The following is a 17872-nucleotide window of genomic DNA, read 5'->3' as shown; positions in this document are numbered from 1 at the left end:
ACCTGTCGGCTCAGCAGAAGGCTGCAGGATCAGTGTCTGTAACTCAGACAACTGCAGAAGAAGAAACTCTCATCATCATCATCACCATCATCATCATCATCATCATCATCATCATTGTCATTTTTATTCACATATCAATATAAAACACATTTATGGAGACAAAGTTCATCTACTGACGGAGCGTCCTGCATCTCTACCAGAAACCCTGTCAGGGTGATTGTGTGTGTGTGTGTGTGTGTGTGTGTGTGTGTGTGTGTGTGTGTGTGTGTGTGTGTGTGTGTAATTTTACAGGAGTGAAACGAAACATCCACATCCTGTTGGACCAGTAGAGGTCACTATAGGACAGCAGAAAGCTGCTACAGCACCTCAGGAGAACCTTCATCACTGTTCCACTGTTCCTGGAGAATCCAGGTTGTTGGACTTCAGTTAAACGTTGATTCAACAGACGGAAAAGCGCAGGAGCTCGAAAACGATCCATGGAAGCTGACGATGTGAACTTTAGATTGAAGAAGATCTCAGCGCCTTAGATAAAAGGTGTGTGAAGATGGAAAAGTGTGGAGTTGATTCACAACGCTGCAGCTGACGGTGTGGACTGTCTGTGAAGCGTCTGGACGTACGGAGGTCTGGACATCCAGCAGTCTGACTGGGGGACCACATCTGGTCTCCAGGGGAAGCGCTGTGTTGACCTTTGGGGACTCTAAAGTGGGGGTTGAACCGGGTGTCCTGGCCTGGTGAGGATCCAGATGAGTATCAGATGAAGTGAACCAGCAGTCAGGCTCCCTGATGTGTCCTAACAGCTTCTCCACTGCTCCACCGCGCCGTGGCTCAGATGATGGAGACATATCGGGTTCTGGTTCTCCTGCACCTTCTGTCCGGGGCTGCTGGACGTCTGCTGCTCTGACCTGAGATCAGGAACGCTGGGCTGACCTCCGCTGACCTCTGCTGACCTCCGCTGACCTCCGCTGACCTCAGTTATCATTAGAGCAGCGTGCTGGGCGGAGCTGTGAGCCTGTCATGTCTGCCTCAGCACCACCCCCCCCCGACAGACCTCCATCTGTCTGCCGCCGCACATCTCCGTCAAACCCCAGCCTCACACACACACACACACACACACACACACACACGCAGGGATCGATAGAAACAAACTTGGTATTTAGCAGGATTGGCATTCCTCTCAGTCATCTCCCCCTGAAGGTCCCCGTGGCGATGTCTACCCTGCCCCCCCCCCCCCCCCCCACACTTATCCCCACCCCCCCCCCCCACCCCCACCCAGCAGAGGACGACAGAGCCGGAGGACAGAACAGAAACCTGGTTCATCTGCAGGTCTGACAGGAGCCTCCTGCACCTGGGGGACCAGAGGGACTCCCCTCCAGGGGGGCTGTTTGGACTGGGGGGGTCTGGCACTCACTCGCTCATCCTCCAGACTGGTTCAGAACCAACGGCTGGACTCACGTCTGTCTCTGGACCTCCTGCTGGGATCAGGATCAGGATCAGGATCGGGATCGGGATCGGGATCACAGGCTGTGTGATCAGCAGTGATGGAGGAGTGATGGAGGAGGGATGGTGGAATGATGGAGGAGTGATGGAGGAGTGATGGAGGAGGGATGGTGGAATGATGGAGGAGTGATGGAGGAGTGATGGAGGAGTGACAGAGGAGTGATATAGATGGGGTCATGATTGTTGGTTCTATCCTGACAGATCTTCTTGTGTTTGATCACTGATCTCTGCTGAATGTTCGCCTCCGTCTCTTCTTCTGTGGTTTTGGTTTGTTTCTGTACCAGAGCTAGCGCTCCCCCTACAGGCCTGCTGATGCACTGCATCCCTCTGAGTCTGGGACAGGGGGAAGAGGAGGTTCAGACTGAGTGGAGGAGGGAGACTGGACCCAGGAAGTCCTGGAAGTGAAGTCTGTTCAGTGTCGACCTGGTTCTGTTGAGACTGATCAGCGATCGGCTGATCGGCTCAGGCTGTGAAGTGTCTTCCATGTGAGGACAGTCTGCGGAGACATGGAGGACCTGGTCTGAGGACATGTCGCCGTCTCACACCAGGAGGCTTCAGCAACAGCGTTAATGAAACCACATGTTCCTTCCTTCAGGGTTCAGGTTTACTCTGATGTGAGAGGAGCACCAGGGGATTCCTGGAACTGGATCTCTTGTCCTGAATCTGGTTCTGGATCTGGTCCTGATCTGGATCTGGATCTCTGGTCCTGGATCTCTGGTCCTGGATCTGGTCCTGGATACCTGGTCCTGGCTCTCTTGTCCTGAATCTGGTTCTGGTGCTGGCTCTCTGGTCCTGGATCTGGTCCTGATCTGGACCTGGTTCAGGACTGTGGATTTCTCTCCTGAGTCTCACAAACTTCCTCTCCCTGCCAGACCCCCCCCCCCCCCCCCCCCCCCACCCCCTCACCCCCCCGCCTGGCAGAAAATCGTTGCTCGTGTGTGTCTTTATCCCCGCGCGCCCCCGCTCGGACGGCGCGGCGCGGCGCGGCGCGGCGGCGGCGGCAGGCGTCGGGCGCGCGCGGCGCGCTCCAGCAGCAGCCAGCTCAGTGTAGTGGAGCAGTCGGGAGAGACATGGCGGCGGACCCGAAGCCGGACTGGCTCTCCTGCCTTCCCTCTTCCTGGAGTTACGGCGTGACCCGGGACGGACGCATCTTCTTCATCAAGTAAATATGACGCGGACACGCGGATTCACGCACACGCGCGGCTTGCGCGTGCGACGCGTAGCCCCTGTTTGTGTGTTCACCTCCGTTTTTCTCCTCCTCCTCCTTCTTCTTCTTCTCCTTCTTCTTCACCAACAGCGAGGAGGCGAAGAGTACGACCTGGCTGCATCCGGTCACCGGGGAGGCGGTGATCACCGGACACCGGAAAACTCCAGGTAACGCAGCGGGGGGCGGCGGGGAGGAGGAGGAGGAGGAGGAGGAGGAGGAGGAGGAGGAGAGGGGCGACAAGTTGCGGAGCAGCAGATCGGAGATTCCTCCTCTCTGCAGCAGAGCAACAGCCTCGCGCCCCGGCCTCCCCCCCCCCCCCCTCCAGCTGGACACTTTGCGACACACTTTTTAAAAGTTCCGTCACGTAGGCGCGAGCTGGTTCGGAACCGAGCCCCCCTCAGCCCCCCTCAGCCCCCCCGGCCCTCCCGACGCCCCCCGCGGTGAAGACGCACGCGCTGCGCTGCAGAAGCGACACGAGCATCTGAGATACCCCCAGATAAATGTACCCCAGGAGGAGGAGGGGGGGGGGGGCATGAGGGGGGGTCACATCATGCATCTGCACAGCCTGCAGAACAGCATCTGGGTGAAGGGCGGCTGAGCAACCAGCTATTTGTGGTCAGACACTGCATTGCTGTGCACCTGTGTGTGTGTGTGTGTGTGTGTGTGTGTGTGTGTGTGTGTGTAGGTGTGTGTGTGTGTGTGTGTGTGTGTGTGTGTGTGCGTGTGTGTGTGTGTCAGCTGCTCATGCTCCTGTCTCCTGTGTGTTTTCCTGCTCTCAGATTTACCGACGGGATGGGAGGAAGGCTACACGTTCGAGGGCGCTCGCTGCTTCATCAAGTGAGTCGGAGACACACAGATGGATGTGGAGGGAGCCCCCCCCCCCCCCCCCCCCCCCCCCCCCCCGCTGCCTCCGCCCCCCGGGTGGGGGGGTAGCCGGGTGGGGGGTTGCCGGGATGGCGTTGTGTCGAGCCGCTGTGACTCAGAACAGGCTCCACTTGTTGGCGCCGTGCGTGTGCACACATGACCTGTCCTCCGCTGCATATGCTCAGCCCGCGGACCTGTTTGACAACAGGAGAACGCCCTGCAGCTGCTACACACACACACACACACACACACACACACACACACACACTCAGGTGGTAGTGGGCTCTTCCTTCCAGCTCCCCGCTGGCCTCCGTGTTTGTGTCCATTCCAGGAGCAGCCAGCAGCTGAGGGGGGGGGGGGGGGCTCATATGGGGGGGGGTCTCATATAGCCGGGCTTTAAATAGCCTGACAGCTCTGACTGCTGGACTGAAGGATGGAATGAATGAATGAAGGAGTGAATGCAGCGTGGAGATTCACTCACTGCATGGAAATAGAACAGGCAGGGAGGGACCAGGAGGGACCAGGAAGGACCAGGAGGGACCAGGAGGGACCAGGAGGGACCAGGAGGGACCAGGAGGGACCAGGAGGGACCAGGATGGATGGCTTTGAAAAGGAGATGACTGGATGACTGTTGGCCCTTTTCCACCCAGAAGAACCAGGTTCTGGTTCTGGTTCTTAGTCGGTTCCAGTCTGGCTCCTCCTCCTCAGAACACATCACTGCGTTACCGTAGAACGTCAGAACGCCACTGCATCCATTGAGTCTTGGAAGACTCATCGTGGCTCACTGGATCGGTTCTCACCTCCCACACCAGGACTCTGGGTTCGAGTCCCTGTTGGTTTTTAAACATTGAGATTTTTTAAAGACACAGTTCAGCTTTTCCCACTTAGAACCACCTAGAACCACCTAGAACCCCACCCTCACTTGTTGATGTAGCTGAGGAGCTGATGGAGGCTCCCTGGTCCTCCACAGCTGGACTTCCTCCACCTCACACCCCGTCCCAAAGCCTCCTCTCTCCTGCTGGACCTGGTTCCAGACCTCAGTACCAGGAAGATCCCGGTCTCAGCCTCAGTCCAGCGTCGCTCTGCGGTGGTTTTCCAGATGTTGGTGTGTTTCCAGTCCTCCAGCCAGTGACGAGTCAGAGATTCGCTCTGGACCAGCAGAGACTGGATTAGCAGCAGCTAGTTCCAGAGAACCAGGAGCCACAAGCACAAAGAGCCGGGTCTGGCTCCAGTCTGGAACTGGAACTCAGGGCTGTACTCTGTTGGAGCGTCAGCTGAGACGGACCCAGGATCTCTCTGGAAGGTTTGGCGCTGTGGGATTTGGACCGGCTGCTGTTTCTGGTGCCCCACATCCGGACCCGGCTCCACCAGGCCCGGCTGGGACTTGTTCTGGAAGAACATGTTGCCCACCCGTCCACTCCGAATCCGGGCTGCATGATCGATTATTTTCTGATTGAAATTGCGTTTTCAGACAAACTGCTGGTTTCTTTGCAGCCCTCCTGACTGACCCCGGGTCCGTTCTGTCAGCGACTTCCTGCCAGCTACTCAGATTACAGCTGTCAAACATGACGCTGTCAGTTACTCAGCAGTAATAGCTGCTGTTAGTCAGGGGCTCTGAAGACTGCATGTTCCTCTGGAAGCTCTTCTTACCTTTCCGTTTCCATCCTTGCTGATGTAAGTTTCTGTCATGTTGTGGATCTGTTGGGCTCCACGGTCAACATTTCACTGATTTGAAGAAATATCACCGACTGAATCAAGATCGCAATTTTCTGCCAGAAAAATCTCAGTTAGATCTTGTCCTGAACTCCTTCAGCCGTGAAGCTCTGCTTCTCTGTGTTGACCTTGTGATGAACCGGCCACCAGTGCCTGTACCCAGCTGGGTTGACCTCTGACCTCTGTGACCCTGGACGGCCGGATGCTTGTCGTTAGGAGGGAGTTGCGTGCCTCAGCGGGTCAGTGGGCTGGATGTGGGGCGGTGGGAGGAGGGACGTCCTCCTGATGGCGTCTCCAGCCGCTACAGCTCGACAGGGCGGTCTCTCTGAGGCGCTCCCTCACGCCTTGGTGTCTGACGGTATGGAGTCCTGAAGCAGACCTCTGGTTCCGCTCGACCCGCCGAGTCGACGGGTCCACAGCGAGCCGCCGCCGGCTTCGCGTCGTCTCTGAGACTCGCTTTTGTTGAAAACCGAAGGAAAGACGAGGCGGCGCCGAGCGGGACTGGCGTCTGGGATGCCGGCAGGCTGGAGTCCCGACCCGCTGCTGACGGGCTGAGTCAGACACATTCTGACACTGCAGCGTTGTCCACAGGACCGTCCGGTCCACAGTGTCCGATTCACACTGAGCAGCAGAACCGGCCCCATTGCTCAGATCCTTGGAATTCCTGTGGGATTCCTGCTCGGTCACTGTTCTATCGGTCCATTGTTGAGCTGGAGGTCTGCTGCTCCGTCCTGCCTGACGGAGGCCTCCACCCTTCAGGCCGGAGGTCAGACTGCCCCGGCTCTCTTTCAGCGCCGCCGTCGTTTAGCGGTGCTCAAGACGGAGCGGCTTGACTTGAAGCCACGCTGATTCCAGAGCAAACAGCCGTCCGGATCCCCGGGCGAGCGGCGCTCTGCTGCAACCTGAGGAGGGCCGTTTGTGGCGTGACGACTGCTAGCCGCTGATTCGGGCGCAGCGTCTCCTCCACATTCAGGTCAGAGGTCAGAGCTCTCCAGCTCGCCTCCCAGGCGGTTTGGTGTCATTTCAAAGACGCTGAAGTCCTGCCAGGCCGCTTGGGCTGCACGGCGTTCAGCTGTGTGTGGACTTGGGGCGGAACATGAAGCGGCGCTCGGGTTCAGCACGGACTCTCTGGTTGGGACCGGTTGCGTGCTTCGCAGCCGGTCCGGCGGCGAGGACGGCTCGTACAGCGTCGGGTGTTCAAACCGCGGGTTTGGAGAAGAGAAACGCCTGGGAGGACGTCAGCAGGTCCGCTGTTTCCACATCAGCCCGATCTGGAGCTGAAGGAGGAAGTGAAACTTCCAGAGTCGTCTGGCTCTGAGCCTTCTGGGGTTTGGTTTGCTGGGTCTGAACAGGGACAGACAGACGCTGGTAATCCTCGTGACCAAAACAGACTTTCCACAGTGTGAATCTGCCTGGCGCTGCAAAATCTGTCTGGCTTTGGAAAAAAGTTCCTGCACCCTGATATAAGTTATGCAGCAGTTTTTATACTTAGAAGATAAGAATAGGAAGCTTTTATTACGGCGGTGTGAGGACGGTGAAGCTGCCGGTCAACGATCGCCGAGCAGATGTTGGGCGAGTCTGGGTTGGACACCAGTCCTCCTCCAGCCTCAGCCGTGGGTCTGTAGCGGTCTGTTTAGCGAGGAGCCTCTAGTCCCTCTGTGGCTCTGGACCAGAGCCCAGTGGGTGCTCCCAGCAGCCTGAAGCTCTGCAAACTCACACATCCTGGATTACTGTGACGGCAGATCCACACGGTACTGAGAGAGAGGCAGTCTGACGAGGTAATGCCGACACGATCCTCCGACCGGCAACTGAAAAGAAACATCATTCAGAGACCTCATCGGACTCTCTCTGCATCCTCTCTAAAGAACTCTAAGATCTTCCTTCATTTCATTTTGAAGACGTTTCGTTTATTCGTTTGAGTCAGAAGCTTCTACTCGCTCAGCTGTAGGTTTCAAGATGGCGGTCCTGAGTTTCCCCTGGTCTTGTTCGTAACCCGGCCCTCAGACGTTGACGTATCGGAGCTTCGCTCTGGACCAGGAACCTGGACCTGGAACTAGATACTCAGAGAACTGGAGCCGGTCAGGATCTGACTCCCTACTGGACCTGGGACCAGCTCAGATGACGAGGCTGAGGCGTCCGCTGCTCCGCTGGTCCGCTGGTCCGCTGGTCCTCTGGTCCGCTGGTCCGCTGGTCCTCTGGTCCTCTGGTCCGCTGGTCCGCTGCTCCGCTGGTCCGCTGGTCCGCTGGTCCGCTGGTCCGCTGGTCCTCTGGTCCGCTGGTCCTCTGGTCCGCTGGTCCGCTGGTCCTCTGGTCCGCTGGTCCTCTGGTCCTCTGGTCCGCTGGTCCGCTGGTCCTCTGGTCCTCTGGTCCTCTGGTCCTCTGGTCCGCTGGTCCGCTGGTCCTCTGGTCCGCTGGTCCGCTGGTCCGCTGGTCCTCTGGTCCTCTGGTCCTCTGGTCCGCTGGTCCGCTGGTCCGCTGGTCCTCTGGTCCTCTGGTCCTCTGGTCCTCTGGTCCTCTGGTCCGCTGGTCCTCTGGTCCTCTGGTCCTCTGGTCCTCTGGTCCGCTGGTCCGCTGGTCCTCTGGTCCTCTGGTCCGCTGGTCCGCTGGTCCGCTGGTCCTCTGGTCCTCTGGTCCTCTGGTCCTCTGGTCCTCTGGTCCGCTGGTCCGCTGGTCCTCTGGTCCGCTGGTCCGCTGGTCCGCTGGTCCTCTGGTCCTCTGGTCCGCTGGTCCGCTGGTCCGCTGGTCCTCTGGTCCTCTGGTCCTCTGGTCCTCTGGTCCGCTGGTCCGCTGGTCCTCTGGTCCTCTGGTCCTCTGGTCCGCTGGTCCTCTGGTCCTCTGGTCCGCTGGTCCGCTGGTCCGCTGGTCCTCTGGTCCTCTGGTCCTCTGGTCCTCTGGTCCTCTGGTCCGCTGGTCCGCTGGTCCTCTGGTCCGCTGGTCCGCTGGTCCGCTGGTCCTCTGGTCCTCTGGTCCGCTGGTCCGCTGGTCCGCTGGTCCGCTGGTCCTCTGGTCCGCTGGTCCGCTGGTCCGCTGGTCCTCTGGTCCTCTGGTCCGCTGGTCCGCTGGTCCTCTGGTCCTCTGGTCCTCTGGTCCTCTGGTCCGCTGGTCCTCTGGTCCTCTGGTCCGCTGGTCCGCTGGTCCGCTGGTCCTCTGGTCCGCTGGTCCGCTGGTCCGCTGGTCCGCTGGTCCTCTGGTCCTCTGGTCCGCTGGTCCGCTGGTCCTCTGGTCCTCTGGTCCTCTGGTCCGCTGGTCCTCTGGTCCGCTGGTCCGCTGGTCCGCTGGTCCTCTGGTCCGCTGGTCACCTGGTCCGCTGGTCCGCTGGTCCTCTGGTCCTCTGGTCCTCTGGTCCGCTGGTCCTCTGGTCCTCTGGTCCTCTGGTCCGCTGGTCCGCTGGTCCTCTGGTCCTCTGGTCCGCTGGTCCGCTGGTCCGCTGGTCCGCTGGTCCTCTGGTCCTCTGGTCCGCTGGTCCGCTGGTCCTCTGGTCCGCTGGTCCGCTGGTCCGCTGGTCCTCTGGTCCTCTGGTCCGCTGGTCCGCTGGTCCGCTGGTCCTCTGGTCCTCTGGTCCTCTGGTCCTCTGGTCCGCTGGTCCGCTGGTCCTCTGGTCCTCTGGTCCTCTGGTCCGCTGGTCCGCTGGTCCTCTGGTCCGCTGGTCCGCTGGTCCTCTGGTCCGCTGGTCCGCTGGTCCTCTGGTCCTCTGGTCCGCTGGTCCGCTGGTCCGCTGGTCCTCTGGTCCTCTGGTCCTCTGGTCCGCTGGTCCGCTGGTCCGCTGGTCCGCTGGTCCTCTGGTCCTCTGGTCCTCTGGTCCGCTGGTCCGCTGGTCCTCTGGTCCGCTGGTCCTCTGGTCCGCTGGTCCGCTGGTCCTCTGGTCCTCTGGTCCGCTGGTCCGCTGGTCCGCTGGTCCTCTGGTCCTCTGGTCCTCTGGTCCGCTGGTCCGCTGGTCCTCTGGTCCGCTGGTCCGCTGGTCCTCTGGTCCGCTGGTCCGCTGGTCCGCTGGTCCGCTGGTCCGCTGGTCCTCTGGTCCTCTGGTCCTCTGGTCCGCTGGTCCGCTGGTCCTCTGGTCCGCTGGTCCTCTGGTCCTCTGGTCCTCTGGTCCTCTGGTCCGCTGGTCCGCTGGTCCTCTGGTCCTCTGGTCCTCTGGTCCGCTGGTCCGCTGGTCCTCTGGTCCGCTGGTCCTCTGGTCCGCTGGTCCGCTGGTCCGCTGGTCCTCTGGTCCGCTGGTCCGCTGGTCCGCTGGTCCGCTGGTCCGCTGGTCCTCTGGTCCTCTGGTCCGCTGGTCCGCTGGTCCTCTGGTCCTCTGGTCCGCTGGTCCGCTGGTCCGCTGGTCCTCTGGTCCTCTGGTCCTCTGGTCCGCTGGTCCGCTGGTCCGCTGGTCCTCTGGTCCTCTGGTCCGCTGGTCCGCTGGTCCGCTGGTCCGCTGGTCCTCTGGTCCGCTGGTCCGCTGGTCCGCTGGTCCTCTGGTCCTCTGGTCCGCTGGTCCGCTGGTCCTCTGGTCCGCTGGTCCGCTGGTCCTCTGGTCCTCTGGTCCGCTGGTCCGCTGGTCCGCTGGTCCTCTGGTCCGCTGGTCCTCTGGTCCTCTGGTCCGCTGGTCCGCTGGTCCTCTGGTCCTCTGGTCCGCTGGTCCGCTGGTCCGCTGGTCCGCTGGTCCGCTGGTCCGCTGGTCCTCTGGTCCTCTGGTCCTCTGGTCCGCTGGTCCGCTGGTCCTCTGGTCCGCTGGTCCTCTGGTCCTCTGGTCCTCTGGTCCTCTGGTCCGCTGGTCCGCTGGTCCTCTGGTCCTCTGGTCCGCTGGTCCGCTGGTCCTCTGGTCCGCTGGTCCTCTGGTCCGCTGGTCCGCTGGTCCGCTGGTCCGCTGGTCCTCTGGTCCGCTGGTCCGCTGGTCCGCTGGTCCGCTGGTCCTCTGGTCCTCTGGTCCGCTGGTCCGCTGGTCCTCTGGTCCTCTGGTCCTCTGGTCCTCTGGTCCGCTGGTCCGCTGGTCCTCTGGTCCGCTGGTCCGCTGGTCCGCTGGTCCGCTGGTCCGCTGGTCCTCTGGTCCTCTGGTCCGCTGGTCCTCTGGTCCGCTGGTCCGCTGGTCTACTGGTTTGCTGGTCCGCTGGTCCGCTGGTCCGCTGGTCCGCTGGTCTGCTGGTCCGCTGGTCTGCTGGTCCTCTGGTCCGCTGGTCCTCTGGTCCGCTGGTCCGCTGGTCCGCTGGTCCTCTGGTCCGCTGGTCCGCTGGTCTGCTGGTCCTCTGGTCCGCTGGTCCGCTGGTCCTCTGGTCCGCTGGTCCTGTCTGGATCTGGATGATGCGGCGGTTGGCTGAGAGCGAGCTGTGCTGCTCCAGACATTTTCTACATTCAGGGTAAACAGCTCCAGGCTGTTGGGAGAAATAATGAGTCCAGCTGCCGGTTCTGCTAGCAGTGGACGGCCTTCCTCTGAGCCGGCCGAAGACTCTGCTGACGGTTCCAGGTTCAGGACTCTGAGGGCCCGCTCAGACGTCCAGGTTTCACTTACCTGAAAGGACCAGTCTTCATCCTTTTCTGTCCAACATTCAGATACCAGAATCGGAAGAAAGGAAAAATGTACCAGGACCTGTATGGTGGTACCTGTGATGCTGTCGGTACCAGGACATCGTTTTCCAGCGTTTCACAGATCCAGCAGCTGTGTGTGTGTGTGTGTGTGTGTGTGTGTGTGTGTGTGTGTGTGTGTGTGTGTGTGTGTGTGTGTGTGTGTGTGTGTGTGTGTGTGTGTGTGTGTGTGTGTGTGTGTGTGTGTGTGTGAGATCTCCTCTGACTCCCGACTCTCGTCTCTCCACTACTGACGGTCTGAAAATATTCAATTGGATTTGATTCGTTTCCCAGGATGGATGGAGGCACACAGCCACTTAACATCACACACACACACACACACACACACACACACACAGAGGAAGAGCGAGTCAGGGCCGCTGGGATCTCGACAGTCTCTTCCTGAAAGTGTGAATGGTGCGTAGTGTGAAGAGACGTCTTGGGATTACCTGGATTACATTCCTGGCTGTGGATTACTTACCGGCCTGGATGTCTCCTCAGGACACGGAGCAGGTTCCTGGATGTACAGGTCCCGACCGGGTTCCGTCTGTACTACCCAGTACCGAACCGGTACCTGAACGCATCCTGGTGACGGTGATGGAGTTTTCCATGCCGGACCTGAACGCAGCGTTGCAGCACAGGAGCATCGGTAGCTAGCATGACGACAAGCTAGCATGGCTACAGAGCGCTGCCCCCGCTTTTCAAAATACGATGCAGAATCTGGTCAGTTAACGACTTATCTGCAGCCCATTTATTACCAGGTAAACACACAGAGGTCCCGGTCCCGGGTCTTGGTACCGTACCGGTCCAGATGTGACCGGTACCCGTCCCCGTCCCCGTCCCCGGCTCGCTGTCCCCGCTGTTCGTGTTCGGTCGTCTCAGGAGACTCAGTGTGTCACCCTGAAGCTCCCCCAGGAACCTGCTCCCCACACACACACACACACACACACACACACACACACACAGAGCGCGGCGTGGCGGGCAGGTGCAGAAGGCGTGCTCGGCTCAGAACCGGTCTGAAGGGATTTCTCAGGATCATACTTGTCGTCTGGTTTGAGCAGCCGTCGCCAGGCGCCAGGCGCCGGGCTTCTTCCTGTCGGTTTGGTTTGAAACAAGCGGCGAATATTTAACGGGATCAGAACAGAGCGGGTCCGAGCGCTGAAGGCCTCGGGAGGAGAGCAGGACGGTTCCTGACTGAAGCTCAGTCTCATCGATGCTCCTGTTGACTCGGTCTGGTTCTGACACTGTCTGAGGTTCCTCACCAACAGGAAGTGAAACTGGGACTTGAGACCGCCGGGAGGGGGATCTCAGAAACCTCAGGAGGAGGAAGTGGCCTGGTAGAACATGCAGACCTCTGACCTGGACCAGGAGGCTTCCTCATGTGATCCCGGTCCAGGATCAAAGGTCAGAGGACTGGTTCCCCGGCTCAGGTCCAGACCCGGTCCTCTCGGTCCTGACTGTTTGCCTGCTTCAGGCCGGTTGCCGAGGCGACCGGCGCTCTGTTTGAACTGTCTGATGAGTTTTTTAATTAAAGTTGGCCAAACTCTGGTTCCCATCGTCGCCTCCATGGAAACCGCGGAGCTGGCCGTAGCCCCCGTCCAATCAGCTGAACGGCCGGCCCCCGCTGAGCCCCGCGTTCCACAGGTTCTGCCCCTCATGTTCCCCCGGCGCTCTCCGGACCTGCTCCACAGATCTGATCTGCAGCCCGAACTGGTCTGTCTGAAAACCTTCCAGTCTGAGTCCCAGTGGTCTGAGAGCGGAGCAGAACTCTGAACAGCTGCAGGAGGATCCTGCAGCTCCTCGCATGCTGACACCAGTGTGTGTGTGTGTGTGTGTGTGTGTGTGTGTGTGTGCGTCTGTGAATGCAGATACATTTTTGTGCATGAATGCATGTGTCTGTCTTTCTCTGTGCATGTGTGTGTTGGTGTGTCTCTGCATGCGCATTCATGTGGATGTGTGTGCTCGTGTGTGTGTGTGTGTGTGTGTGTGTGTGTGTGTGTGAGTGAGCTTGTTGTGTTGCGTCAGACTGAGTCAGGCTGCAGATGAGAATTAATTTTAGCTGTCTTCATTAGCCGGTGTTTACTGACTCACTGCTCCGAGGCCATTCTCCCTCTAATTCAGAGCCTTAATTAATGGGGTGGGGGGTGAGGGGGGGGGGGGGGGGTGGGGGTCTGGCTGTGACCCCATGAGGACACGCTGGATGAAGACGCCGGGTCATCATGGAGCCTGAGCACCGTCTACTGGAGCTGGTTCGCCGTCAGGCTACGTTTGGTTCAGCCAGGTTAACTTAGGTCAAGTTAAGTCAGGCTAAGTTAGGCTAGATCAGGCTAACTGTTGTGGCTAAGTTAGCTTAAGTCTGGTTAACGGTTCTGGTTAAATTAGGTTGAGTCAGGTTAGCGGTTCTGGTCAGTGCTGTCCTCACAAGGATAGAAAGACCCAGTGAAGGAGCGCTTTACCTGTCCTGATGACTGCTCCCATCTGAACAAGGTGTGTGTGCGCCTGCGTGCGTGCAGGTGTGTGTGTGCGTGCGTGCATGTGCGTGCAGGTGTGTGTGTGCGTGCATGTGCGCGCATGTGCGTGCAGATGTGTGTGTGCGTGCATGTGCGTGCAGGTGTGTGTGTGCTTTGTAGTTACTACTGGTTTTGCAGTAAATCATAATCCACACAGTGGGACAAAACGGTTTTTAAGTGGTCCATGGAGAGGGCGGGGTGGAACCACACACACACACACACACACACACACACACACACACACACACACACACACACACACACACACACACACACACACACTCCCAGACATTCCAGTGTCAGGATGGTGTGTGGGAGGAGTGTGAGGGTTGGAGGACGGTACTGACTTGTTGTAACGTCTCCTCCTGATCGCGGCCGACTGTGACAGTGTGATGAAATCTGACTGTGCTCAGTCTCGCCGTGCACGCTCCTGACACCCAGGGGGGTCAAACGCCCGGCCCTCGGCCCCAGAAGTGGCCCAGCGGAGGCTGAACCTGCTGCACGACGCTGTGAATGCTGGAGGTTCCTCTAGATTCTGAAGGACAGTGAGGGCTGCAGGTTCCCCTCCCGTCCCGATCGGCTTTGGCTCCGCCCCCCTGAATCACCAGACAGGAAGCGGCTTGTCGCCAAGCGGCACACACTCCGTGAGAAAGACGGTGCGGCGTGAGAAAACGCCTCCCCCCCAGGGGGCGTGGCTAACAGTGACGGGAGGATCTGCTGGACGGCTGCCAGCTGTCAAACCCAGAGGATTCCAGCCAGCTGGGAGCCGAGCCTCGGCCCTGCTGAGGGTTCCTCCGGAGGGGAACCGGGTCCTGAACCGGGTCCTGGACCGGGTCCTGAACCGGGTCCTGGACCGGGTACCTGTCAGTACACACGGAGAACCAGCAGTCATCAGAACTCTTTGTCTTCTTTCCCTTCACTCTCGGACTAACAGATTGTTTTCGGTTGCTTGTTCTCAGTGTGACAGAAACTGGCTCCCCAGCCCGGTTCTGGAGGAAGTCCGCCGAAAACCCAGACCGTCTCACAGGAAGCCCTGAGGGCCGATCCACCTCCAGCCAGGCAGGAGTCGATCAGACTAATCCAGATCTGGGATTCCACCGGTGAACAGTCATTGATCGGGTGACGGAGATGGATCGATGGGATCCTGAATCCCGGAGCTCAGGATCAGGATCAGGATCAGGATCAGGGCTCGGTTCTCTCGGTGTTTCTACTGTCGCTCTGCTGTCTGAGCTGCTCTGTGGAATAAATCCAGCTGTGAGGAGCAGGCAGAAGGGTTTCCGCTGCCTGAGCAGAAATAAAAACGCCGACTCCGCCGTGTGAAGCGTCACACTCCTGACGGCTGACGGAGAGCAGCTGGAGCAGGATGGAGCCGCTGCGTCTTAAAATATAGAAGTCCAACATTTTAAACGGCCCCGCTTCAATATGTTTATCAGTGTATTCTCCAGCTGCCGCCTGAAGCAGCCAGGAGTTTGATTTCTGGAGCGTTCTAGCAGCAGGTTCCTCCATGAACCGTCAGTTTAACCGTCGATCGCAGATCAAAATACCTCAACAAGGCTTCAGAACTTCTGTCAGTTCTACTCAAATCAATGAAATTCTCTAAATCAGAAAAACAGAACCCGTCCGAGGAGCGTCCGTCCTGGTCTGTAGCTCCTGCCCGCTGCCTGCTGCGGTGGTGAATTGCTCCTGACAGTGGACTGGGTGTTTGGAGTCGGCGCGGCGGTCCCGGCTGCTGCTCCTCACCAGGACGGGGGTCAGACCCTCACTGGACTCCCTCAGACCTGGGTTCCTCTGCGGGGTCCCTGTTTCCTCTGGACCCTCCAGACTGACCGCTATCCGTCCGATCAGGCTGCAGGAGGGCCGGGCTTCCTGGCCCGGGTCCAGGGCTTCGGGGGGGGGTTCAGCGCCGCGGCAGATGAAAAGCTGAGATGGAACGTGGATGTGTTCTTCCTGATCTGCCGGCCCGGGTCCTTCCCTCTGCGGACCGATAAGATCTCTCAGGGGGAAGTGGACTTCCTAACGCCGCCGAGCCGTCACAGGAAGCAGCTTCAGCGCCGCCTCCACCCTGCTCCACCCACTCCCCTGGCACCTGCTGGTGTGTGTGTGTGTGTGTGTGTGTGTGTGTGAGCGAGACGCTCCGCCCGGCGTTCCTCTGGATCCAGCTGCGTTCAAACTGAATACTTTCTACCACTGGATTCGAACCGGGGGTCGTCTCACTGTGAGGCTGTGAGTCGATCCTGTGGGTGGATGTGTAGTGAAAACACACCGCTTCCTTGCCGCAGTGTGTGTGTGTGTGTGTGTGTGTGTGTTGATGGTTCCAGCCAGCAGGCCTTCAGGAAGTGAGGTCAGAACACAGGCTCATCTGTTTCCTGCTCAGATCCTTGTTTTGGTCTGGACGGCGGCGCTGTTTTCCTACAGCGCTCCGTCACCCCGCCACCGCGACCTTTGACCTCCAGCCGGCTGCTTCAGGCGCCCGCTCCTCTCCAGACTTTGATCTGGGTTCTGCTGATCCTGGTTCAGCTGCGACGCTCCGGGACGGGTTCTGGTGCAGACGGACGAGCAGATCCAGGCTGACGGGGATCCAGCTCCACCTCTGCAGTGGGGTTTGCATGTTCTCCAGTGGCAGGCTCGGCTAGCGTTTAGCTAACCTGACGAACAGCGCGCACACACACACACACACACACACACACACACACACACACACACACACGGTCCCGTCCAGGACCAACAGAGGAAACCCGCATCGCGGTGTGTGTGGTGAGGAGTCAGCAGTGTGTGTGCTGCGGTCCACAGACAGGCGGTGTGACGTAACCTGAGCCCGGCCCGGTTCCACCAGCCTGCACACGCCTAGAACATGTGGAACACAGCGGCTCAGCGCCATGCCGCCGCGGCCGCCGCCGCTGCTCGTGCTGAGCACTGCTCACAGAGCAGATCCAACCGGAGCAGTGGAAACAGCTTCCTCCGAGGACGACTGCGATGGACACGGGTCAGAACTGAGCAGCGCCGCCAGGAGACGGTTCTCACCGGGCTTTAATCCGTATCTCAGCGGAGCGAAGGGTTTTGATTGGGATGAGCTCCAGAGAACTGAGGGTGAGCCGTGCTGCTGGGGTGTGCTCCTCACCACCACCTGAGCAGGTCACACATGAGACGCTAAGTCTGAAGTCCGAGCCTGGAGGCTCGAGTCTAGCCCGGGTTCCAGACTCTGTGCTCCAGGCTCCAGGCTCCAGGTCCTGGACTGTAGACTCCAGACTCCGGGCTCCATGATGGAGGCTGGAGCTCCGGGCTGCGTGAATAGGTAATCTCCCAGCGAGGCTGGACGGGATTACAATGATGGAGAGGATGTGAGCCGCTCTGCCAAGCTCTGAAACATTCTCTCAATCCATTGTGTGTGTGTGTGTGTGTGTGTGTGTGTGTGTGTGTGTGTGTGTGTGTGTGTGTGTGTGTGTGTGTGTGTGTGTGTGTGTGTGTGTGTGTGTGTGTGTGTGTGTGTGTGTGTGTGTGTGTGTGTGTGTTCCAAACAGAGGATAATGTGAATGGGATTTTGGAGGTGAGCCTGCAGCTCCACAGTCAATAGGAGGCTTATGTTTGCTTTATGATTATGAATTTAAAAGGGGAAAAAACAAACAAACAAAAAGTGTGTTTGTGTGTGTAGTGAAAGTTTGTTCTCTACTGCACACACACGCGGTCGGACCCTCACATGGTTCCACTGTACAGAAGAAACCCTGAAGCAGACCTTCCTTCTGTTCATCCCTCCGCTGTGGCTTCTCTCCGTCCTGCTCTGGTCGGTCTGGGGTGGAATGGGCTGACTTTCTTGTTACCGTGGTGATGTGGTGTGACTGTGGTTTCAGTCAGATCCAGGTGTTTACATGACGAGGTTTGAAGGTCTGACTCCTCACGGCCGGGGTGAAGACAGACAGTCAGACAACACTGTGACCGAGAGCTGAACGCCTGAAGGTCGTCCGTTATAATTACTAAACCACTCCTGGTCTTAATGTATTGGCCCGTAACCCTCCCCTTCTAGTCAGTGCTTACAGTCTGCTTCTAGTTGTTGTTTACAGTCTGCTTCTATTTGTTTACAGTCTATTTCTAGTCGTTTCCGGTCTCCTGCTAGTCGTTTACAGTCTACTTCTAGTTGTTGTTTACTATCTACGTCTCATTGTTTACAGTCTCCTTCTAGTCGTTTACAGTCTCCTTCTGGTCGTTTACAGTCTCCGAGTCGTTTACAGTCTCCTGCTTGTTGTTGTTTACAGTCCTTGCAGTTGTTTACAGGTCCTCTGTGGTTGTTGTCACTGTTCATTTGTTTTGGCAGCAGATAGAAAATCTGCAGCTCTCCTCTCTCTCTGCTTCTTCCATCTCTCTCTCTCGCTCTCTCTCTCTCTCTCTCTCTCTCTGTTTCTTGGTGAAACGCTGCCGAGAGAACAGTTGCTGTTAGTTTGTGAGCAGACGGGGAAGAGAGGAGTGAAGCGCAGCCTTCAGGAGGAGGAAGGAGTGATGACGGTCCAGGAGAGGAGAGGGAGAGCGGCAGGGGGGTGGGGGGGAGGGCCTCCGG

At 58.8% G+C, this 17872-nt stretch overlaps 1 protein-coding gene across 1 annotated transcript in view; it reads left to right on the top strand.

The window, feature by feature from the left end:
* The first annotated feature begins 224 nt into the window (after positions 1–224).
* Positions 225–17872, top strand: part of LOC115404098 (pleckstrin homology domain-containing family A member 5-like) — an 89095-nt gene continuing 71447 nt past the window's right edge. The window contains 4 exon segments of the mRNA XM_030113260.1: positions 225–241; positions 2549–2659; positions 2795–2871; positions 3484–3541. Coding sequence (XP_029969120.1) covers positions 2568–2659; positions 2795–2871; positions 3484–3541 — 227 coding nt within the window. The 5' untranslated portion in view covers positions 225–241; positions 2549–2567.

This window comes from Salarias fasciatus, chromosome 17, assembly GCF_902148845.1.
Source record: "Salarias fasciatus chromosome 17, fSalaFa1.1, whole genome shotgun sequence".
Lineage (NCBI taxonomy): Eukaryota > Metazoa > Chordata > Actinopteri > Blenniiformes > Blenniidae > Salarias > Salarias fasciatus.
This window is presented reverse-complemented; position numbering and strand designations above follow the sequence as displayed.